General features: G+C 42.6%; 1 protein-coding gene across 5 annotated transcripts in view; it reads left to right on the top strand.

The window, feature by feature from the left end:
• Positions 1 to 1,277: 1,277 nt before the first annotated feature.
• The window catches only part of LOC148356190 (UPF0606 protein KIAA1549), a 43,011-nt gene continuing 20,048 nt past the window's right edge, over positions 1,278 to 24,240 (top strand). For all 5 annotated transcript variants that reach the window (XM_088348082.1, XM_088348083.1, XM_088348085.1 and 2 more), the window contains exons 1-12: positions 1,278 to 1,632; positions 4,470 to 4,641; positions 7,069 to 7,759; positions 14,055 to 14,509; positions 14,584 to 14,666; positions 15,836 to 16,135; positions 17,691 to 17,877; positions 19,740 to 19,799; positions 19,858 to 20,009; positions 23,415 to 23,592; positions 23,674 to 23,858; positions 23,924 to 24,129. In XM_088348082.1, the coding sequence (XP_088204208.1) occupies positions 4,512 to 4,641; positions 7,069 to 7,759; positions 14,055 to 14,509; positions 14,584 to 14,666; positions 15,836 to 16,135; positions 17,691 to 17,877; positions 19,740 to 19,799; positions 19,858 to 20,009; positions 23,415 to 23,592; positions 23,674 to 23,858; positions 23,924 to 24,129 (2,627 nt within the window). In that variant the 5' untranslated portion in view covers positions 1,278 to 1,632; positions 4,470 to 4,511. The remainder of the gene's footprint in view (positions 1,633 to 4,469; positions 4,642 to 7,068; positions 7,760 to 14,054; positions 14,510 to 14,583; positions 14,667 to 15,835; positions 16,136 to 17,690; positions 17,878 to 19,739; positions 19,800 to 19,857; positions 20,010 to 23,414; positions 23,593 to 23,673; positions 23,859 to 23,923; positions 24,130 to 24,240) is intronic.

Below are 24,240 nucleotides of genomic sequence, written 5' to 3' on the forward strand. Positions count from 1 at the left end.
GATAGATAAATAGTTTGATAGATCTAGATGGATAGGTAAATATATAGATAGATAGATAGATAGATATGGATAAATAGATATAGATAGCTAGATAGACAGATAGTTTGATAGATCTAGATGGATAGGTGGATAGATAGATAGATAGATAGATAGATAGATAAATGGATAGATGGATAGGTGGATGGATAGATAGATAGATAGATAGATCTAGATGGATAGGTAGATATATAGATAGATAGATAGATGTGGATAAATAGATATAGATGGATAGATAGATATAGACGGATGGATAGCTAGATAGATAGATAGATAGTTTGATAGATCTAGATGGATAAGTGGATGGATAGATCTAGATAGATAGATAGATAGTTTGATGGATGGACAGAGACAAAAATGAAAAAATATTATAAAATATAGGGAGAAAAGGCAATAAAAAGTTAAAAATATGAAAACAAAAACAAAAATATAGGAAAAACATAAAGAGAAGAAAAAAATCAAAAGTGAAAAGCTAGGAAAGCAGACAAAAGAAGACAAAATAAAAGACAAAAAACAAAAATAAAAAAGAAGGAAGAGATTTAAAAAGTGAAAAGCTAGGAAAAAGAAATACAAGAAGAAAAATATGAAAGAAAAAAGAGAGGGAAAAGAAGGAAAAACGTTTTAAAAACTAAAAAGATAGAAAAGCAAAACAGGAAGAAAGAAAAGAAAGAAATAAAGAAAAGGTGAACTGAAAATAAGGGAAAAGCAAGAAAAAAGAAGTAAAAAGCTAGACTAACAGAAACTAAGAAAAAATACAGGAAATAATGATAAAAATTAAGAAAATGGAAAATTAAAGCGAACAACAAAATAGGTAAAACAACTAAAGAAAAAGAAGATTTTTGGTCATTTCTTCGTCGTTTTTTGTCTATTTTATGGTTGTTTCTTCACGTTTTTGTTTTTCTTTCGTGTAAATTTATTTTTAAATTTTGTTCTTAAAATTCTTGTCATATTTTGTTCCTTTTCTGGTCAAATCTGGTTGTTTTGAGGTCATTTTTTCCCGTTTTTTAGGGGGGCAATTTTAATAATTTTTTTTGTAATTTCCTGATAAATTTGAACATCAAATTTAGGTCACCAACATAGAATCTCTAGAAAAATACAAATTGACCAATCACAGGAGGGAACAAAACGTCTTGAAGGGAACCGGCTCTTGATTGGTGGAGAGCCGGCTCCCGCCATTCATTTCCAAGAGCCGGTTTATAGAGCCGTTTCGTTCGCGATTGTTCCACATGTGTGACGGGGACGTGAACGCACGTTAGTTCTTGACTGTTCGGAACCAATTCGGTACCAAAAACGGAACCAAGAACCCTCTCCACCTCCCGCTCCTCTCCCCCTCCCCCGTTGGCGTCGTGGCGCGGCGGCAGGAGAGGAGGGGCGTGTCTCTCCTTCTCGGTTCTGCACGATGGCAGGTAGATCCGAAGTCCGGTTCCGTTCTGGCCTCCTTATCTTCCCCCTGCAAACGTCGACCCATGGACTCTGATTGAATCGGAACCGGAGGCGAGGGAAAAGCCGTCGGTTTCGCCGCCGGGATGAAGGCGATGCGGGCCGAGAAGAACGAGGGATCCACTTGAGCCGAACAGGCCGCCAGGACCGGTACCGGTACGTACGAGTCGCATACCTGTCGATATACCTTCACCTCTTATTTCATTCGTTTTTTTATCTATCATTTCAGATTGTGTGCCTTAAAACAATTTCGGTACCGGATTTTTTTCTCGTTTTGACAATTTCGGCGCTAATCTGGATCATCTCGGTCATTGTCATCGTAGATCGCTAAGAGTCTCGGTATTCTACACAGTCTGCCTTGCTGTGAGTAAATGGGTGCCCTTTAATAAGGGGGATTGCCACCAACAATTGGCTGAGCTTGACAGGTATCCGTGACCCGTCCATTATCTGCACCGATTATCCTCAGTAGGGTCGCGGGGGGGCTGGAGCCCATCCCAGCTATCTTCGGGCAGGGGACACCCTGAACGAATTGGGAAACATGAGCCAAACTGCGTAATTATCTCATCTCATCTCATTAGCTACACCGCTTATCCTCAGTAGGGTCGCGGGGGTGCTGGAGCCCCTCCCAGCAATCATCGGGCAGTGGGCAGGGGACACCCTGAACGGGTTGCCAGCCAATCGCAGGGCACACAGGGACAGACAACTCACTCGCTCAGTCACACCTAGGGACAATTTGGACCGGCCAATTCACCTGAAATGCATGTTTTTTGGCATGTGGGAGGAAACCGGAGTGCCCGGAGGAAACCCACACAAGCACGGGGAGAACATACAAACTCCGCACAGAAAGTCTGGAGCTGGATTTGAACCCACGCAAGACATGAACTGTGCCGCACATGCGCTAACCACTGCGCAGCCGTGCTGCCCCTGCGTAATTATTTTAATCTCGATTTAAAATCCACTTTTTCGGAATTGCCTACTCATTTTAAACGGCCTCACGCTTTATTTTATGGTACTGGGTTTTTATTTTTTTGTAGTTATTGTCAGTTTTTATTGAATTACGGTGTGTTCTAGGTGTTTTGAAATAAAATGGATTATTTTTATCACATTATCATTTTCATCCTCATCATGTCATGATTATTGATGTGAATCAGTTTTGCCCGCTCCTTTGGCGCCAACTGCCTCGTACTCTGATTGGCTCCCTGTCACTATTTAAACCCATGTCTATCTGTCACCGTTTGTCAGTCCGTCTGCGAACCTCAATTTACTCTAGGCAAGCCTTTTTCGGCCCTGACTCCCACCTGTTTTAGCTCCCGTCTGTTCGCAGGCTTCGACCCGTTTTTTTGATCCTGACCACGTCTACTCTCCTCTCCTGGCTTTCGACTCGTTTCTGATCCCGACCACGTTTTTGCTCTCCCGTCCCGGCTACTGACCCGTTTTTCCGTTCCCGACACCGACATCGCTCGTTACGGAAATCCCACTTCCGCGTTCAGATCACCGGATCGTGGGTGCAACCCTTTCCTTTTTCCAATAAAACTTGTGAGAAACGTAACGCAAGTGGGTCCTGTCTCCGTTCTGGTCTTGACACACCAAGCAGTTAGCACTGCAGCCGTGAAGTGAATGATAGGAATGAATTTGGCTAGCACGCGTCACACACGGAGTGAATAATCGGGATGAACTGAAGGGAAGGTGGAGTTTGGGCTGGCTCGCTAATATAAATAATTTGAAGGTGTATCTATCTAACCTTACTCGAGCATTCATTCTAGAATCGGCTATTTGGCCACATTCCGAGCAACAGATGAGGTGACCTTTACCATCTTGGGGGGATCCTCCCGTCCTAAACTTGAAGTGGGTTTGGCCCACCGCCACGCTTCTTTTCTGCAGCGCTACAAAATACATCACCGATAAGACAAAAATACCAAAATAAAATAACACTACAGTAATACCACAAAAATACTATGATCATGAAACTACTGTAATAATACAAAAATACTATGAAAATACTACAGATGCTCAACAAAAATCTACTTTCGAAATACAACATAAAGTACTACAGAAATACTAAAAAATGCTATTATGGAAATACTTAATTAAAAATTACTTCAGAAATGCTACAAAAGGAGTACAAAAATAAAACTACGGTAACAGCAAGGAAAAAACCTATAGAACTTCAATAAAAATCAGACTTCAGAAATACTAAAAAACCTACAGTGATACTTCAAAACTAAATAACAAACGAAAACAGGGAACCTATCTACTATTTTTCTCTAATTGTGGTTGTTTCAAAACAAATTTGAGGAAACTATAAAAAGTATCACATGTCACATGCGGCCCCCGACTACAAATAGTTGCTCACCCCTCGAGTAGAACATAGAATGAGTTCTAGTAGGTATAGAAATGATCTAGTAATAGGGGGCCCCAAATCTCATTTTGTTTAGGGCCCCATGCAGGCTTAGGCCAGTCCTGATGACAGTTCATTTACCAAATGTTACTGATAACGTGTTACAGTACTGCTTACCCCAGTACTGCCTGATTGGCTCCCTGACCCTATTCAAACCCACTCCTATCCGTCCCCTTTTGTCAGTCTGTCTGCGAACCTCAGTTAACACTAGGCAAGCCTTATTCGACCCTGACTCCCACCTGTTTTTGCTCCCGTCTGTCCCCCGGCTTCGACCTCTTTTTGTCCCCGACCACGTCTACTCTCTTTTCCTGTCTTACGACGCGCTTCCGACCCAGACCACGTTTTTTGCTCTCCTGTCCCGGCTACTGACCTGTTTTTCCATACGTTCAGAGCGATCTGCGTCCAGCAATCACCGGATCTCTTTCTTCTAATAAAACTTGTGAGAAACGCAACGCAAGTGGGTCCTGTCTCCGTTCTGGTCTTGACAAACCTCTTTTTTCCTACACTCCCTGAAGGCAACATGGGTCCGCAACAACCATCTATAATCTCAAAATGGAGACAATTTTCAAGCCGTGTTTTTTTGTTTTCCATTCAGATCTTTCAGACTCGATCACGGCGGTCGGAACGGAATCCGAAAATGGACCCGTTCCCCGCAGTGGTTTCAAAAACCAGAATGGAACCCCGAACCTCGGACTGGGGCCTCACTGTCCTCATGCTGCTTACCGTGATGCTGGTTTCCATGGCAACGTCCACATTGCCTGCCGAAGGTAGGCCATGTTTTTTGTATTGCTGGGGTTTTTTTTTTTTTTTTTGCAGTATACGAGAGCTATACTTAAAATGAGGTGGATGACATTACCAGATCAATTTTTTTAAATTAAATCCATTTTTCTACAAAAATTAATTCAAATACAACTAGAAAAATAACACTTAAAGTAAGTGTCCTTAAAAAGTTGAAATATAAACATTTTCTCTATCAAGTATGGGTTAACAATGCTCAACTGAGTTCAAAGGGCCTTTATGCTTTTTTTTTCATTGCGCCTATCTGCTTTTATCTTAGCAGGCCTGCCAAAATAAAAGAGTTCATTTGAGCAAATCATGTCTTACTCTGCCGCCATCTCCTGGCTTAAGGTCATGATTGCAGCCTTAAGTTTAAAAAATGTGGCACTACACCTTTAAGTAAATGATAATTGTATTCTTTTTTTTAAACATCGAACCTCTGCGAAAGAGATTGCATAGGATGCCAGTTTGTTATTGCGCACTGTTTTTTGTTGTTTTGAGTATTATGCACTACTATTATGCAGACTGAGGAAATCATTTCTTCCTCGTGTCATGAGGCTCTTTAACTCCACCCGGGAGAGTAAAAGCCCACATTATACCCCACCCCTACATTTGCATACCAGCCTATTCTAACAAGACATCTATCTATCTATACATATAGACATCTAGACATCTATCTAGACATCTATCTAGACATCTAGACATCTATCTATCTAGACATCTAGACATCTAATTATCTAGATATCTAGACATCTATCTACACATATATCCAGACATCTATCTATCTCTATTTATCTATCTAGACATTTATCTATCTCTATCTATCTATCTATCTATCTATCTATCTATCTATCTATCTATCTATCTATCTATCTATCTATCTATCTATCTATCTATCTATCTATCTATCTATCTATCTATCTAGACATTTATCTAGATATCTATCTAGACATCTATCTAGACATTTATCTAGACATTTATCTAGACATATATCTATCTATATCCATCCATCTCTATCTATCGATCTAGACATATATCTAGACATCTATCTCTATATCTATATCTACCTCTATCTACCTATCTATCTCTATCCATCTATCTAGACATCTATTTAGACATCTCTATCTATCTATCTATCTATCTATCTAGCTATCTAGACATCTATCTAGACATCTATCTAGACATCTATCTAGACATTTATCTAGACATTTATCTAGACATTTATCTAGACATTTATCTAGACATCTAGCTAGACATTTATCTAGACATCTATCTAGACATTTATCTAGACATTTATCTAGACATCTATCTAGACATTTATCTAGACATTTATCTAGACATTTATCTAGACATTTATCTAGACATTTATCTAGACATTTATCTAGACATTTATCTAGACATTTATCTAGACATCTATTTAGACATATATCTATCTATATCCATCCATCTCTATCTATCGATCTAGACATATATCTAGACATCTATCTCTATATCTATATCTACCTCTATCTACCTATCTATCTCTATCCATCTATCTAGACATCTATTTAGACATCTCTATCTATCTATCTATCTATCTATCTATCTATCTATCTATCTATCTATCTAGACATCTATCTATCTAGACATCTATCTATCTCCATCTATCTATCTAGACATCTATCTATCTCTATCTATCTAGACATCTATCTATCTCTATCTATCTATCTAGACATCTATCTATCTCTATCTATCTATCTCTATCTATCTAGACATCTATCTATCTCTATCTATCTATCTAGACATCTATTAAGACATCTATCTATCTATCTATCTATCTAGACATCTATCTAGACATCTATCTAGACATCTATCTATCTACATCTATCTATCTAGACATCTATCTATCTCTATCTATCTATCTAGACATCTATTAAGACATCTATCTATCTATCTATCTATCTATCTATCTATCTATCTATCTATCTATCTATCTATCTATCTATCTATCTATCTATCTATCTATCTATCTATCTATCTATCTATCTATCTATCTATCTATCTAGACATCTATCTAGACATCTATCTAGACATCTATCTAGACATCTATCTACATGATTGTCACTATTGGCCAATCATGTTGCAGTTCTTTGATTTTCACAGACTTTAGTTTGGATTTGAACCTAACCTAGGAGATTCAATGAAAGGGAGTCGGGGGAGGGCCTTTTGGAAAAAGTTTGGAATTTCTTAGCTGAGGTTTGGGTGCTCTCCACTTCTCTTCTAAATCATTTGATTTCTTCTCTCCTTATTTTGAGTGTCTACTAAACTATAAACTTATCAGTAAGCAAAATAGTCTGCACTGTAGTGTGCAAACCAGCTGGGTGAAGACTTTTTTCAGGATGATCCGAGACCCTCTCACTCATAAATTCTTGTCTCAGGTGGGCCGGACGGGAACAGAACTGCGAGGTCCACGTCCTCCCCCTCCACTTGGTTCCGTCCCCTTTCACTAAGACCTCCAGAAAGCAGCCCCGAGTCCAGTTACGGTGACAACCGTGGCAGTTTAGCAGAGGATTCTGGTGCCCAGGGGATCCACCTTCTCCTCAAACCTCCGGACCTCTTGTCCCCCAGCCTGACACCGCCGCTGGACCCCCGCTACCGGCCCAGCCTGGCTCCGTTATCGCCGTTGGATCAGAGCAACTCCATGGAGGATACCTGGGCTTCGGGGGATTACATGGAGACGCTGTCCTTTGTTCTTCCCAACGGTGAAGAACCTACCTTGGCCACGGCCCTCCCTAGCCACCCCTTTGACGACAGCGACTGGGCAGATTCCTACGAGGGCGCCTTGCCCCGTCGTCCGACTCCTCCGCTGGATTCCAGGGTCTTCTTTTCCCCTTCCCCTACCGCCCGAGGGGCTCATCCTCACACCCGCCACGCCCACCCGGACGTCTTCCCCGCCTGGGACGACGACTACGACCCTGAAGACCTGGCGCCCCTTCAGCCGACAGAGCTTCTGCTTCCCGACATGAACAGTTTGGAATATTATACCAACCTTCTGGCGAAGGAACGAGGGAAGGTGGGGACCCGCCCCCCTACTGGAGAGCAGGATGGCCAGGAGAAGCACCGGATCAGGTAGGAAAGTCTCTCTCCATCCATCCATCCAGTATCTGCACGGCCTATCCTCAATAGGGTCACTGGGGAGCTGGAGCCCATCCCAGCTATCTTCGGCAGGGGTGGGTAGGGTTACTTTAAGTGGATTACTTTCAATGACTTTTGGATGACTCCAATAGCAAATATGCTAATAAAAGACAAAAGAAACTAAAAATGAATAAAATGTTGACTCACAACACGTGGTAAGCTTTCTCTCCTGGCTTTGATCTCTTTGATCTCCGGCAAAACGAACATAAAATGCGACCTGGGTTGGGTAAGGTTACTTTAACGTGATTACTTTCAATGACTTTTGGATGACTCCAATACCAATCATGCTAATAAAAGACAAAATAAAGTAAATATGAATAAAATGACGACTTACAACACGTGGTAAGCTTTCTCTCCTGGCTTTGATCTATTTGATCTCCGGCAAAACGAACATCAAATGCAGGGTTGGGTACGGTTACTTGAACTGGATTACTTTCAATGACTTTTGGATGACTCCAATACCAAATATGCTAATAAAAGACAAAAGAAACGATATATGAATACAATGATGACTCACAACACGTGGTAAGCTTTCTCTCCTGGCTTTGATCTCTTTGATATCTGGCAAAACTAACATAAAATGCGACCAGGGTTGGGTAGGGTTACTTTAACGTGATTACTTTCAATGACTTTTGGATGACTCCAATACCAAATATGCTAATAAAAGACAAAAAAAACTAAAAATGAATAAAATGTTGACTCACAACACGTGGTAAGCTTTCTCTCCTGGCTTTGATCTCTTTGATCTCTGGCAAAACAAACATAAAATGCGACAGAAACAAAATTAATCCAAACAGCTTTTTGCCGTTCCATGTATTCATTGAAAGTAATCCAGTTACAGTAACCGTACCCAACCCTGCTAAAAAACCTGACATGCATGTTAATGGAATGTGAGAGGAAACCGGAATGCCCGGAGGAAACCCACGCAAGCACGGGGAGATCATGCAAACTCCACACAGGAGGGTCGATCTCATGACCTCAGAACTGTGCTGCACACGCGCTTACCACTGCCCCATCATGCTGCCAAAAGTCTCTCTCCTTTCAGCAAAATTCGTCTGTTTAAAGTAAAAAAAAAGAAAATGGTTGAACGACGTGAATTGTGAAAATCCGAGAGGAGCAGAGTTGGCAACGCAGGGGTTTGTACAGCTGCTTGAAATCCTTGAAAATGCTAGAATTTTAATGTTGTGTTTTATAAGGATTGAAAAGTGCTTGAATTTTGGGAAAAGTGACATTGCTCCCGGGCAGCAGGGCAGCACAGTGGTTAGCGCGCGTGCGGCACAGTTCTGAGGTCATGAGATCGAATCTCCTGTGTGGAGTTTGCATGTTCTCCCGTGCTGCTTGCGTGAGTTTCCTCCGGGCACTCCGTTTTCCTCCCACATTCCAAAAACATGCATGTCAGGTTAATTGGCTGGTTCAAATTGTCCCTAGGTGTGAATCATCAAGTGTTTTGTCTGTCTTTGTGTGTCCTGCGACTGGCTGGCAACCAGTTCAGGGTGTCCCCTGCCTAATGCCCGAAGATAGCTGGGATGGGCTCCAGCTCCCCCGCGACCCTACTGAGGATAAGCGGTGCAGATAATGGATGGACATTGCTCCCTGGTGGCTTCGATTTGCCATTGCATTTCTTCTCTAGTGATTATCGGCAGCTGGTATTAGTTTGTAGAGTATTGTCCTGTGATGCAATGACGTATCACAGGACAGATTGATATCAATGTGTAAACATACTCTTATATTTTTAAAGACCAGTTTTGCATTTTTCCTGATTTCTGCTAGCTTTGTTTTTTTGTGAATACTTAATCATAGTGACATGCTTTAACCTTAAGAAAACAGCATCCTCTTCTGGGGAGCTTTGTTAGGGTTGAGCTTCTTTATCTGGCGCCGTTAAAACCCAAACTGCGACAATTCCGGTTGCCTGAACAATCTAATCACTCAAATAACAAAGGGGAAAACAGCACAATCATAGAAAACTATAAATCATTGGGGGGGAAAAGGCAGTGTCTTGCGATTACACAACCCCCTTACAAAACCCCCCTATTGGTCGCGCTCAAGGAGACAGGTGCACATGTTTTTTTTGGGTTTGTTTTTTTCATTAATCCTTAATAAAGAATCAATTTCTTTTTTTTGAGGCAGGATATATATATATATATATATATATATACATTGGCCTAGTGTACCGTGATATAGTATATATTACGGTACACTAGGCCAATGTTCCCGCGCACAAGAAAATCTAGCCAGCTCACAAAAATCAGGGCTCAAAATTGCTAATTAAAAAGCGAATTAAGTCAAAGTTACAGTGCATAAAGGTAAAAATACATGACTTCCCCTGACTGTGTGTTCTAAATGCGGTATTTTTAAGTCAATGTCGAAGTAGAACAAAGTTGAGTAAAGTCAGTAGAGTGTTTCGAGAACCGGCTTCTTCGGCTCGGCTCACTAAAAAGAACAGGCTCTTTCGGGTCCTAAACGGCTCTTCGGGTTGTTTTTGCTTCTTTCATCCCCCACACGACCAAATATGATGTAAAATTGTGCACAAAATGACTTAAAAGAAGGGGGGGAAATAGAACAAAAAGAAAAAAAATACCAAAATGAAAAAGTAGTGAAAAGCTGACAAAAAAAACGAAACAAAAGGAGAAAAAAAGAGAAAACTAAGCAGGAAAATTCAGAAAAAAAGCCAGAAGAAAGAAGCAAATAAAGGGAAAAAGGTAATAGAGAACAAAAAAGCACATTGAGATTTTTTTAAAAAGGAATTTACAAAAAAGAGAAAAAAAACATTGTACTTCCACTAAAAAATATAATTATATACAGTTGTGTATCGTACAACCGACTCAATACGCCCCAAAAATGTTAGTATCATGCAACAAAAGATACCAAGAATAAAATAAATGGAAATCTTGTGAAAGAATTGTTGTAAAAATAAATGGCGTTTGTAGGGCCTGCAACCTTTGCAATCGTACATGAGTCAATTCATTCAAAAGTGAAAAATCATTTTGCATTGCCGGAAAATCAGCAAAATGTAACTTGATGTCAAGTTTTAAACATGTTTGACAATGATTTAGTTGCCACACTTGGGATTGCCGTTGCTCACTGTTGTTTTAAGCGTTGCTCACCGACTTTGTGTGAACGCTCAGACCCGTAAGGAAAATTACAGGGAACATTGCACTAGACCACAGGTGTCAAACAGGCGGCCCGCGGGCCAGATCAGGCCCGCTAAGGGATTGAATCCAGCCCGCGGGACAACACTCAGAGAAGCGCAAGAGAAAAACAAGCTGCAGGTTGAAATATGTCAACTCGATGTTGCCAAAGCCAGGTGCCTTGAACAAAGACACTGTACTTGTATTTATTTCTCTCTCTCTCTCTTTTCCACCCCTTTTCTCCCACTCCCCGTCTCTGTCTCTTTGACTCTCTGTGTCTCTTTTTCTCTTCCTTTATTGCTCTTTGTTTCTTTCTCTCTCTGTTTCTTTTTAACCTCTTTTGCTCTAACTTCCTTTCCTCTCTTTTCTCTTTCTCTCTTCCTACCCTTGGCGGTTTCTTTTCTCTTTTTTTCCCTCTGTCTTTCTATTTCTCTTTGGATTTCTTTCTTCCTCTCCCTTTCTTTCCCCCCTCTCTCCTGACTTTCTATCTCTTTTGTTTCTCACACTCTCTCCCTCTCTCTCTTTTTCTTTGTCCCGCCCTCTCTCCTTTTCCCTCCCTCTTTCTCTTATTTCTTTATCTCTCTTTTTCTTTCTCTTGAATCTACTAGTCCGGACCCCGACAGAATGTGTGTTCTATCGTGTGGCCCCCGAGTTCAAATGAGTTTGACACCCCTGCACTAGACTGAGTGTTATATTGTGAGCAGGGTTAATAGTTCCTGGCAAGACTATACACATTCGACAAAGTTCTGATTCCTATTTGGCATAGCAGTAAAACACAAGGCCTGCCACCAATAAAATGGCAATACACGTAAAATGTTAATGCAGGATGATTAAAATAATGCAATCTATCAAGAATGTGCATGGAAACGCTATAAAACCCATTGGTATTTCACACGATGGAGAGTAGAATTTGCCATAAAGATCTCTGTGGATTTGTCTTAGCCTGAGATTATATCACCACCGTAACTGAGCCAAGCTGTCACGAGACCGGACCAGATCGGAGGCAGGAGGCAGGAAGGAAGAACTCAATCGCGTAACGACCAGTTACTTTTATTTGGCAAAATAAAAGTTGTCCAACACTCAGGGACCCAACAAACAAAAACAGGCTTACAGGCAAACAGGAACTCTGACTAGGAATACTCACAAAACAGGCTTTTACTCAGAACGGGCAAACACAGGTTTCCTCAGGACAAACAGAACAGATTAATGCAGAACAGAAAACGCAATGAACCAACAACCGGCAATACCCAAAACCCCCCTTAAGAAGCACACACGCAAATTAGGCGAACTGCTACAGCCGGTGCCCAGGGGGCGGGGCCAGCCGGTCGCCACGGCGACCATGCTGGACATGACACCAAGCTATATTTAACTTTTGTTCATGCAACTAACTCGAAGCTAAAATAAGATAGATAGATAGATAGATAGATAGATAGATACTTTATTTATCCCTGTATGGAAATTCACACTTCCAGCAGTATCCTTTTGTTGTTTATTAACAAAATAACAGGATGGCCTCAGGGTGCTGTGTTGTAGTTTGGCAACAGCGGAGTGGATGACGTCATACACTAGCCCGAAAGTTCGACGTCTCTGCAGCAGATGGAAATCTTCGTGTTCAGGGTTACACCACCTCGTGTTCACGTAGATAGCGAGTACACTTCCTATGCGCTTCCTGCAGGCTTTTGTGTCTCTGTCTGCCCTAACAGCGCTGAAGTAGTTCCACAGTTAGCGTCCGGGATGCTAGATGTGAGCCACGCTTCCGTAAAACACAGCAAACTGCACTCCCTGTACGCTTTGATGTTTTTCACAAGTACGGCCAGTTCGTCCGTATTATTTGGTAGAGAGTTCACATTTCCCGTGAGGTACGGACGGTGCCGAAGACTTATAACGCCGCTAGTCGCTTAGCCTTAGCTCCGACTCTGCAGCCACGATAGGGCCCCCATCATCACGCCGGCACGAGAATTCTTCAGGGCAAGGAGTTGATTCCTCGAATAAACGCATTTTTGTGCGTTAAAACCCATAACCATAGGATAGAAAGTCATCCAAAGTGTCGTTGTCAAACAGGACTAAAAACACAAAGATAGAAGCAGACACTTAAAACAATAAATCACAAAAAGAGCGAAATAACACTGAGCTGCTGGAAAGGCTGCCCTTCGCAGCGGCGCCTATGATAATAACAAACATATCCAAGCTTAATCTCTTATCTTGGTTTCGTGTAATACCTCTAAGTCAGGGGTGTCAAACTCAATTTACCTCGGGGGCCACAGGATAGAACAAACATTCCCTCGGGGGCCGGACTAGTAGATTAGAGAGAAAGAAAGAGAGAAAGAAATAAGACAAAGCGAAAGAGAGAAAAAGAGGGCGGGACAAAGAAAGAGAGAAAGGGAGAGAGAGAGAGAAAAAAAGAAAAAAAGAGAGAGAGAGAACGTGAAACATGAGAAACAAGAGATAAAGACAAATAATGAGAGAGGGGGAAAGAAAGAGAGAGAAAGAAAAATATCCAAAGAGAAATAGAAAGAGAGGAGAGAAAAAAGAAGGAGAGAAAGAGAGAATGGGAGAAGGAGAGAATGGGAAAGCAAGAGAGAGAGAAAGAGAGACAAGAGAGAGAGAGAAGGAAGAATGGAAGAGAGAGCAAAATAAGGTAAAAAGACAAAGAGAGAGAGAAAGAGACAAAGAGAAACAAAGAAAGAGACAAAGAGAGACACAGAAAGTGAAAGAGAGAGACAGCGAGAGAGAGAAAAAGGGAAGGGAAAAAAGAGAGAGAGAGAGAAATACAAGTCCACCGTCTTTGTGAGAGGCACCTGGCTTTGGCAACATCAAGTGGACATATTTCAACCTACAGCTCGTTTTTCTCTTGCGCTTCACTGAGCGTTGTCTCGCGGGCCGGATTCAATCCCTTAGCGGGCCTGATCTGGCCCCCGGGCCGCATGTTTGACACCCCTGCTCTAAGGTGTATGTGTGTGTGTGGAGCCTCTTGTAGATCACTGAAGTTTGGGTTCAACAGAGCTCAATATTTTGTTGGGTTGTATAGTGTACCAGAACATATTTCCTCCAGTCTTCTTCTTCTCACCTATTTAACACCTGACTCATTTTCCTGCCTGCAGTATACACTCAACCTCACACCACAACCAAAGTCACGCTGTTCCCCCATCGGTGGAGACGGAGGCGTCTCCAAGTTCTTCTCCCACTCCGCCAAGGAAGTCCGAGCTTCCTCTTGCAGATCCCACCCCTCAGCCAGACCGCCCCACAGTTGGGTTTTCTTCTCCAGGACCAAGGGAGGTCTCCGAACCCAGTGAACTCCCTCCCGGTTCCGACACGACCGTTACCAGGATTCAGCTTACCACATCGGGTCCCACAACCCTTAACAAAAGACCAGGCAGTACCACAGAAGTCACCCCAAAATTAGGGAAGACCACTACGAGAAGTTCTGCTACCCAGCGGACGTCTATTAGCTTGACCCGAGCGCCTGCGGTCACTACAGGAAGGCCTGTCCAGACACCTCCCGGCAAACAATACCTGTGCAACGTTACCAAGCCCGAAATGTACTTGGTCCGAGTAGGTACGCCCGACTCGGTCTCGAGAACTCAGCAGAGGTCCGGTCACCAGAACTCGACTAAAGTGTGTCTTCTCCAGGTGGTGCCAGAAGCTCGGTGGCCGGTTTCAGTCAGGTCCGGGAGCTATTGAGAAGAGAGTTCAACCGTTCTGTGGAACTTCAGGTTTGTAGCTTTCACAAATCTAGATTTATTTTCTATTTTTGACGAAAGTTTTGGGGTGTTTTGGACATGTCCAGCCCCCGTCCGATTTCAGTTTTGGCTGTAGCTGGTGTTTTATAATCTTGTTTTTATAGTTTGGTTCAAAGTGTTATGAATGAAATATCACAATGTATCGTTTACCAAATTGTTCGAATGAGTTATCTGACTCCATTAACCAAACACAAACTTCATTCTCCTAACAATGCATGCTCATTTCTTTCTGGGAAAAGATGGACAAGTGTCACGGAGCGGGTCGGGAAGCAGGAAGTTGGAACTCATTTGCGTAGACGATCTGTCACTTTAACTGAGAAAGAAAAGTTGTCCAACACACAAACAGACCAAAAACAAAACAAATGCTCAAATGCTGGCAAAACTACAGACTAGGCATTTAACGGGATTTAATTGGAACTTGCAGGAATCTCTCAGAATGTTACACCGAAGTGCCACAAAGTCCAACGAGCACAACAAGAATAAACAGGTATCAAACAGGCATGAACAGGTTTTCAACAAGGGTAAACAACGATCTGGCAAAGGGCAGTTCCAAAAGGCGCGTTTAAGTACCCTTAGGAGTAATCAGGAAATGCAGGTCAGCCGGTGTCAAGGGGCGGGGCCAGCTGGGCGCCATGACAACCGTGCAGGACATGACAGACAAGAATAGCCGTCATTTTCACACAGGGGCAGATTTTATTTCTTAAACAATTTTAACGAAGTGAACTCCATCGAATTAGTGTCGCTCGAGTCTCTGTCAAGCCTCCTCTCTCGCTTTTTTCTCTCGGCCCACGTTTTTCCGCAAGCTGGTGTGCCGGCTCCTCCTACGGGTGTGCCAGGGAAGCCCCCACGTGGGCTCCACCATCTATGAGAAGAGCGTCCCGATGTCTGAAAAACTCATAACAGCAGAGCGTTAATCGAAACAATGCCTGCCGTCCTCCGTCAGAGTCCTGTTATCAACAGAACTAGACAAAATATTCTGCATTCGGATCAGAGTGACCTGTCATTGAACTTAAGCCTTCTCGGTGAAAATCTTCACTCAATAAATGTAACTTGTATTTAATCGTATAAAATCCTTTATATTCAAATGTATAAAATCCTTCAAAATGAAAAATATTGTGAGATGCTTTTTTTCGTTTTGTCAGTTTTTGAGAACTCCGTCCAGTTTCGCGTTCCGCGTGGTATCCGGGCCATTGATCTACACTTCCATTTCCGTCATCAACGCCCTCCGCCGGTCGCAACGTCTTTCGAGTTCGATTCCTGCCGTCTCTACCCTCTACACGGTACCGGACGTCAGGTACCAGGTCCACACCGTGCTGCTGTTCGTTCCCGACCACGTGGACATCAGAGTTTGCAACTTCAGCCAACGCGTGGAGCGCGGCCTCGTCACGGCCTATGGCGAAGCTCGACGGCGGTCTTCGGAGTCCGGCTCCGTCACTGTTCAGGTGAATATTCCCAATTACGGATCTTAAGACTGAGTCCGAGCCCGACCTGACCCGGATTTCGACCCGGGTCAAGTCTAAAATGTCAATCATTACATTTGGGTCGGGTAGGGCCAGGCTTCTCTCTTGCTGACTTTTTAAAAGATATATACCGGAAATTCCGGACTATAAAGCGCACCTGATTATAAGCCGCACCCACCACATCTTAAGAAGATAACCGCTTTTGTACTTACACAAGCCGCACCTGTATATAAGCCGCATGCGCCCACATTAAAACATGTAACACAATAACAAAAGTAACCCAAACCCGACTTTAAGTCCCGCGATTGTAACTGAATACAGTATAAAGTACACAGTCCAAAAACCACAACCGGCAAAATGAACGGAAAATGATACCGGTACTTAAAGTTTGATGCAGACCTGCAGAGTCCGGGTCCCGTGGAAAGTAATCCAAGGAAAAAAAGTCTATATTTCCAAAGGTAAGGGTGGGAAAAATATATATCCACTATTGTCCGCTGCGTCCAGAAACACGTCTCACCTTTACTCCACTTCCCGTCAGCCCCCGTTGTTTTCGCCCCTTCTTTTTGATTCGCCCGTGGAAAACATATCAGAATAAGTCTCTAAAATAAATACATTACAAAAATATACAGTTGCAAACACATGTTCAGAGCAGTTTTTGAGAACAAGTCACAGCATTTAGATCAGGGGTGTCAAACTCATTTGAACTCGGGGGCCACACGATAGAACAAACATTCTGTCGGGGGCCGTACTAGTAGATTAAAGAGAAAAAAAAGAGAGAAAGAAATACGAGAAAGAGGGAGGGAAAAGAAGAAAGAGTGGAACAAAGAAAGAAAGAGAGGGAGAGAGTGTGAGAAACAAAAGAGATGAGAAGTCGTGAGAGAGGGGGAAAAGAAAGGGAGAGGAAGAAAGAAATCCAAAGAGAAATAGAAAGACGGAAGGAGGGAAAAGAGAAAAGAAAGCACGAAGGGTAGGAAGAGAGAAAAGGAAAAAAGGAAGTTAGAGCAAAAGAGGTTAAAAGGCACAGAGAGAGAAGGAGACAAAGAGCTAACAAGGAAGAGAAAAAGAGAGACACAGAGAGTAAAAGAGACAGAGAGTGGGAGAAAAGGGGTGGGAGAGAGAGAGAAAAATACAAGTACGGTAGGAAGAGAGAAAGAGAAAAGAGAGTAACGGAAAAAAGGAAGTTAGAGCAAAAGAGAATAAAAGACACAAAGAGACAAAGAGCAACAAAGGAAGAGCAAAAGAGGGACACAAAGAGACAGACAGTGGGAGAGAGAGAGAGAGAGATACAAGTACGGTGTCTTTGTTGGAGGCACCTGGCTTTGGCAACATCAAGTTGACATATTTCAACCTGCAGCTCGTTTTTCTCTTGCGCTTCTCTGAGTGTCGTCTCGCGGGCCGGATTCAATCCCTTAGCGGGCCTGATCTGGCCCGCGGGCCGCCTCTTTGACACCTGTGATTTAGATGGACCAATAACTAGCATTTGGGTCTTCTCAGAGTTTATTAACGAGTCTCTTTTTAATCCACGTCTTCCGTCCAGCTGCTGAACATCACGCTCGGTTCGACCAAGCAGGCGACCGACAGGAAACTTCCCGTCGACATCGCTTTCTCGGTGCGGGACGGACGAGGCTTTCTTCTGGGATCCGAGGTCAGCCAGCACCTGAGGAAGCTCAGCCTGGTGGAGTTTAGCTTCTACGTCGGGTTTCCGGCGCTGCAGATCGCTGAACGTAGGTTGAAAAATCACTCCTGTTTGTTAGAAAATCAAGATAGATAGATAGATACTTTATTCATCCCCGTAGGGAAATGAACCCTTCCAGCAGTCTCTTTTGTTGTTTATGACGGATTAATAGGATGCACTCGGGATGCGTTGGTGTAGTTTAGCCACAGCTAGGCCAAAAAAGTTCGATGTCCTTGCAGCAGATGGAAATCTTTGTGCCCAGGGTTACACCACCTTGTGTTCACGTAGATAGTGAGTCCACCTCCTCTCCGCTTCCTGCAGGCTTGTGTGTCTCTGTTTAACTGCGCTGAAGCCGGATAGCTCCGGGTAGCTCCACGTTAGCGTCCGGGATGCTAGACTTGAGCCACGTTTCTGTAAAACACAGCAAACTGCACTCCCTGTGCGCTTTGATGTTTTTCACCAGCACAGCCAGTTTGTGAACAATGTTCCCTCTAATTTTCCAGGGGTTTGAGCATTCACACAAAGTCGGTGAGCAACGCTTGAAACAACAGTGAGAAACAGAAATCCCAAGTGTGGCAAGATAATTAATGATCAAACATGTCCAAAACTTGACATCAAGTTACATTTTGCTGAGTTTCCGGCAATGCAAAAAATGTTTTCACTTTTGAATGAATTGACTCATGTACGATTGCAAAGGTTGTATGGCCTACAAACGTCGTTCGTTTTTACAATTTTTTCACAAGATTTCCATTTTTTTTTAATTTCCTGATATATTTTGTCGCATAATACAAACATTTTGGGGGGCTTATTGAGTCGGTTGTAAGATACAGAACTGTACTTAATCACATTTTTGTAGTGGAAGTAGAATGTTGGCAACAAGATTGACTTGGTATCATTGGAAATTATTTGAATGCAACACAAACTTTTTCTTCTTTTTCCCTGTTTTTTTTCTTTTCTTTTTTTTTTAAATCTTTTAAAAAAATCTTATTGTGTTTATGTTTTCCTAGCTGTTACTTTTTTCTTTTTGTTCTCTATTTACTTTTTTTTTCTTTGTTTCTTTCTTTTCTTTTTTTCTGGATTTTTCCTTCTTTTTTCTCTTCCTTTTGTTTCTTTTTTCTCAGCTTTTCACTACTTTTTCATTTTGGTATTTTTTTCTTTTTTGTTCAATTTCCCCCCCTTCCTTTAAGTCATTCTGTGCACAATTTTACACAAGATTTGGTCGTGTAGGGATTAAAGAAGCAAAAACAACCCGAAGAGCCGTTTAGGACCCGAAAGAGCCGGTTCCTTTTAGTGAGCCGAGCCGAAGAAGCCGGTTCTCGACATATTCTACTAACTTTACTCAACTTCGTTCTACTTCGACCTTGACTTCCAAATACCGCATTTAGAACACAGCGTCAGTGTATTTTTACCCTTATGCACTGTAATTCTGACTTAATTGGCTTCTTAATTAGCAATTTCGAGCCCTGATTTTTGTGAGCTGGCTAGATTTTCTTGTGCGCTGAGAATGTGCGGGCAGCTTAGAGGGAACATTGCTCGTCGATCTAATTTGGTAGAGAGTTCACATTTCCCATGATTGCGGACGGTACTGAAGACTTATAACGCCGCTAGCCACTTAGCTAACTCCGGCTCTGCATCCACGATAGGGCCCCCCTCATCACGCAGACACGAGAATTCTTCAGGGCAAGGAGTTGATTCCTCGAATAAACGCATTTTTGTGCGTTAAAACCCATAACCATAGGATAGAAAGTCATCCAAAGTGTCGTTGTCAAACGGGACGAAAAACACCGAAGATAGAAGCAGACGCTTAAAACAATAAATGACAAACAGAGCGAAAAAACAAGGAGCTGCTGGAAAGGCTGCCGCTCGCCGCTTTGATCAAGATGACCTAAGCTGAATTTTCTCCTTTTTCAGCATTTCATTACCCTGAGCTAAACACCTCCCATCACCTGAGATCCACGTGGGTCCGCACAGGTGGGAACATTTTGATTCCCTTGCGTCCTCAGAAACTTATTTCGGAACCTGTTTTTAGTTTTGCTAGGCGTCCCTAATCAGATTTTGTCCGAGCGGAGCTTCCAAGCTCGCGTGGAGCGACGTTTGGCCCTACTACTGGAGGAAGGACTAGGAGCGTCCAGCAGGAGGCGCTGGAGGAGAGCCACCGCGGCGGCCAACAGCAGCCTGCAGGTATGCATGCTCCTACCGTCCTCTATCCGAGACAGCCACCAAACTAGGGGTAAGATCAGGGTTGGGTAGGGTTACTTTAACTGGATTACTTTCAATTACTTTTGTGTTACTCCAATAGCAAATATGCTAATAAAAGACAAAAGGAACTAAATATGAATCAAATGACTACATTTTGTGCAGGCTTGTGGAGTAACGGAATACATGGAACGGCAAAAATGATGTTGGCAAGCTGTTTGGATTTAGTTTCATTTTGTTTCTGTCGCATTTTATGTTCGTTTTGCCGGAGATCAAAGAGATCAAAGCCAGGAGAGAAAGCTTACCACGTGTTGTGAGTCATAATTGTATTCATATTTAGTTTCTTTTGTCTTTTATGAGCATATTTGGTATTGGAGTAATCCAAAATTCATTGAAAGTAATCCAGTTAAAGTAACCCTACCCAACCCTGGTCGCATTTTATGTTAGTTTTGCCGGAGATCAAAGAGATCAAAGCCAGGAGAGAAAGCTTACCACGTGTTGTGAGTCGCCATTTTATTCATATTTAGTTTCTTTCGTCTTTTATTAGCTTATTTGGCATTGGAGTAATCCAAAAGTCATTGAAAGTAATCCAGTTAAAGTAACCCTACCCAACCCTGGTCGCATTTTATGTTAGTTTTGCCGGAGATCAAAGAGATCAAAGCCAGGAGAGAAAGCTTACCACGTGTTGTGAGTCGCCATTTTATTCATATTTAGTTTCTTTCGTCTTTTATTAGCTTATTTGGCATTGGAGTAATCCAAAAGTCATTGAAAGTAATCCAGTTAAAGTAACCCTACCCAACCCTGGTCGCATTTTATGTTCGTTTTGCTGGAGATCAAAGAGATCAAAGCCAGGAGAGAAAGCTTACCACGTGTTGTGAGTCATCATTTGATCCATATTTACTTTCTTTTGTCTTTTATGAGCATATTTGGTATTGGAGTAATCCAAAAGTCATTGAAAGTAATCCAGTTAAAGTAACCCTACCCAACCCTGGGTAAGATCTTAAGCGGAGCCTGACCCTAAAATGTAATTAAGTAACCTAAAAGTATGGATGGATATAAATAAATTATCTTTAAATTGAAATAAAACCAAAGTAATATTCTTTGGTAATCGCAAGGCAAATCAAGATTTAGAAGTAAAAATGGATGGTGCTGCAATAGACAGGGTAGGATATCGGGATCATAATCATATTTTATTCCTGAAGTCCAAATGATTAAAATTGGATGATTTCATAAAATTTTTTCACTTCACAACTGTTATTTAAGGTCAACAAAAACATAGTGCCAGAAAACATCCAAAAATGATTCACTCTGAAAGAGGGAAATTATAACTTGAGGGGCTGTAGTGATTTCAAATTCCCAAAGGTGAGAACCACCAGGAAAAGTATGTGTGTGTCTGTGTGTGGAGTCAAACTTTGGAATAATTTGCAAAATGAGATCAAACAATGTCCAACTATCCATGTGTTCAAATTTAAATACAAAAAAGCATTACTGGCAAAATACAGGGATGAAGAAAATGGGATATGAGTGAGATTGCGTTTCAAACTATGTTTAACTTGTTGTTATTGTTGCTCTTATTATATCATTGTCACGAAACGGACCGGGAAACAGGAAGTCGGAACTCATATGCGTAGACGATCCGTCACTTTAATGAGGAAATAAAAGTTGTCCAACACACAAACGGACCAAAAACAAAACAAAACAGGTTTATAGGCAATCAAAATTACAAACTAGGCATTACTCAGATCAAACAGGCATGAACAGGTCTTCAACAAGGTAAAGCAACGGTCTCAAAACGGGCAGTCCCAAAACGAGCGTTTAAGTACTCCAAAAGCAATCAGTCCAATGCGTCTCAGCCGGTGTCGAGGGGCGGGGCCAGCTGGGCGCCATGACAACCGTGCAGGACATGACAATCATAACTGTTATTATAAATACTATGTTTATTTGTATTGTTTTTAATATCGTTGGTGCCGCAGTGATATTTGGCATTATGACGTTGAGGGATGGGTATTACGAAGATTAGTGTATAGAATATGTGAGAATTGTAATTATTATGTAATAAGTACATCCATGAGATTTTGTTAAATAAATAGGGGTAGGGACAATAAGCATCTGCTTCTGACTACCCCTTTTCGAACATGTTATGTGACATAATTTTGTTGTTGACTCATTGTTTTTAATGTTCAAAAGAAAGTTTTCATTCATTCAATGTCAATCATTACATTCGGGTCGGGCCGGGCTTTTTTCTCGCTGACTTTTAAAATGAAATAATAATAAGTTTGTAAAATGTATTCAACTCTCTATGCTTTAGGTCCTCCAGACCATACATTGTTCTTCCTCGTCTCTCAGTCCCTCTGTCTCTCTAAAGGGCCGAGCGAGATTCTTAAGGATGTACTGCTGCAGAGGTGTATGGCCCAATCTTTAAACCAGCAAAATGACAGACAACCTTGAAATTTTATCCTCAATGCTTAGAAAAAAAAACGATTGATGTTGGAAAAACGACACTCTTCAAGGTTTTCTGTCATTTTGCTGGTTTAAAGATTGGGCCATACACCTCTGCACCGGTACATCCTTGAAAAAATGGATTAATGAAGAAAGAGTGTTGGTTATCGGACCCTATACCGGTCCGTCGTGGTGAAGAGGGAGCTGAGCCGAAAGCTCTCGATCTACCGGTCGAGCTACGTTCCTACCCTCACCTATGGTCATGAACTTTGGGTTATGACTGAAAGAACTAGATCCTAGATACAAGTGGCCGAAACGAGTTTCCTCCACAGGGTGTCTTGGTTCTCCCTTAGAAATAAGGTGAGTCATCTGGTAGGGACTCTGTGTAGAGCCACTGCTCCTCCGCATTGAGAGGAGCCAGTTGAGGTGGCTCGGGCATCTATCTCCTGGACGCCAGGAGGTGTTCCAGGCATCTCCCACCAGTATGGGGGCAGTGAGGACCACCCAAGACACACTGGAGAGACTATGTCTCTAGGCTGGCCTGGGAACGCCTCGGGATCCCGTCGGATGAGCTGGAGGAAGTGGCTGGGGTTAGTGACGTCTGGGCTTCCCTGTTAAAGCTGTTGCCCCCACGACCAGACCCCGGATAAGCGGAAGACAATGGATGGATGAGTGTCGGTTAATGTAACCCCTACAGACCCAAAAATTTAGAAGACGTGTTTTTACATGCTTGTTTAACTAAGATTTGGTTACAAAACACAGGTGTTAAATTATTATCATAAAACAACTCTCCTTCTTCAGAGTCCTCACAAATAAAATATAAAATTTGGGGTTTGCTCCTGGCTCAGTCCTACAAATAAAATGAATTGGTCAGGCTCAGGCTAGATAGGGATGGAATTATTAAGCCTGATCTTACCTCTACACCAAACACGCCTTCTCAATCTTTCTCAGGTGGTGAGGGTGGCCAGATTATCAGGGCCAGAGCGCCCCCTGGAGGTTCTATATTTTGTGGAGGGTCCGGGAGGCGCTCGGATCCCGGCTGAAGAGACTGCAGAAACCCTGAACAGCTTGGACCTCCAGAGAGCCGCCATCGTCCTGGGACACAAAGTCCAACGACCACTGGCCCAACGTGAGTCATGTCATTTTGGGAATGAGCCACAACACCAATAATAAATACAATCTTTGTTCCTTGTTGCTCCCCTGTCCTCAGCGGTGGAGACCATATCTGCCTCACCGTCTGAGACCCAAAGCAGCAGTCTTTGGCTTATTGTTGGAGTCATTGTACCGGTCTTGCTGGCCCTTTTCATCATCATCCTGCTCTACTGGAAGCTGTGCGGCTCAGAGAAGTTGGAATTCCAGCCAGATGCCATCAACACCATTCAGCAAAGACAAAAGGTGAGGAATCTACAGGGCCCCTTCCCACCTTCTTTCATAACCTGGCGACACATCTCGTGTCTCAGCTTCAAGCCTCCAGTGTGAAAGGATTCGACTTTGCCAAGCTTCACCTTGGCCAGCAGAGCAAAGACGACATCCTGGTGATTCAGGAACCGGGACAGCTGTCTGCGCCTGCTAAGGAGGCCACAGGCACTGATGGCGGGGACCTCAACACCCCCAAATCCAAAGGTTCTTCAAACAAGGCTAGCAGATCCTCGCGTCGCCGGGGAAGGTCAGTTCCTCTCAAGGACAAAACCTGCCATCGTCCTTTAGAACCCTTTCACCTGATTTCAGTTAGGATGAGTAAAGGAATGCATGAACTCATGAATGATCTTTATTGTCA

This window comes from Urocampus carinirostris, chromosome 11, assembly GCF_059441175.1.
Source record: "Urocampus carinirostris isolate Australia breed hairy pipefish chromosome 11, RoL_Ucar_1.0, whole genome shotgun sequence".
Classification (NCBI taxonomy): domain Eukaryota; kingdom Metazoa; phylum Chordata; class Actinopteri; order Syngnathiformes; family Syngnathidae; genus Urocampus; species Urocampus carinirostris.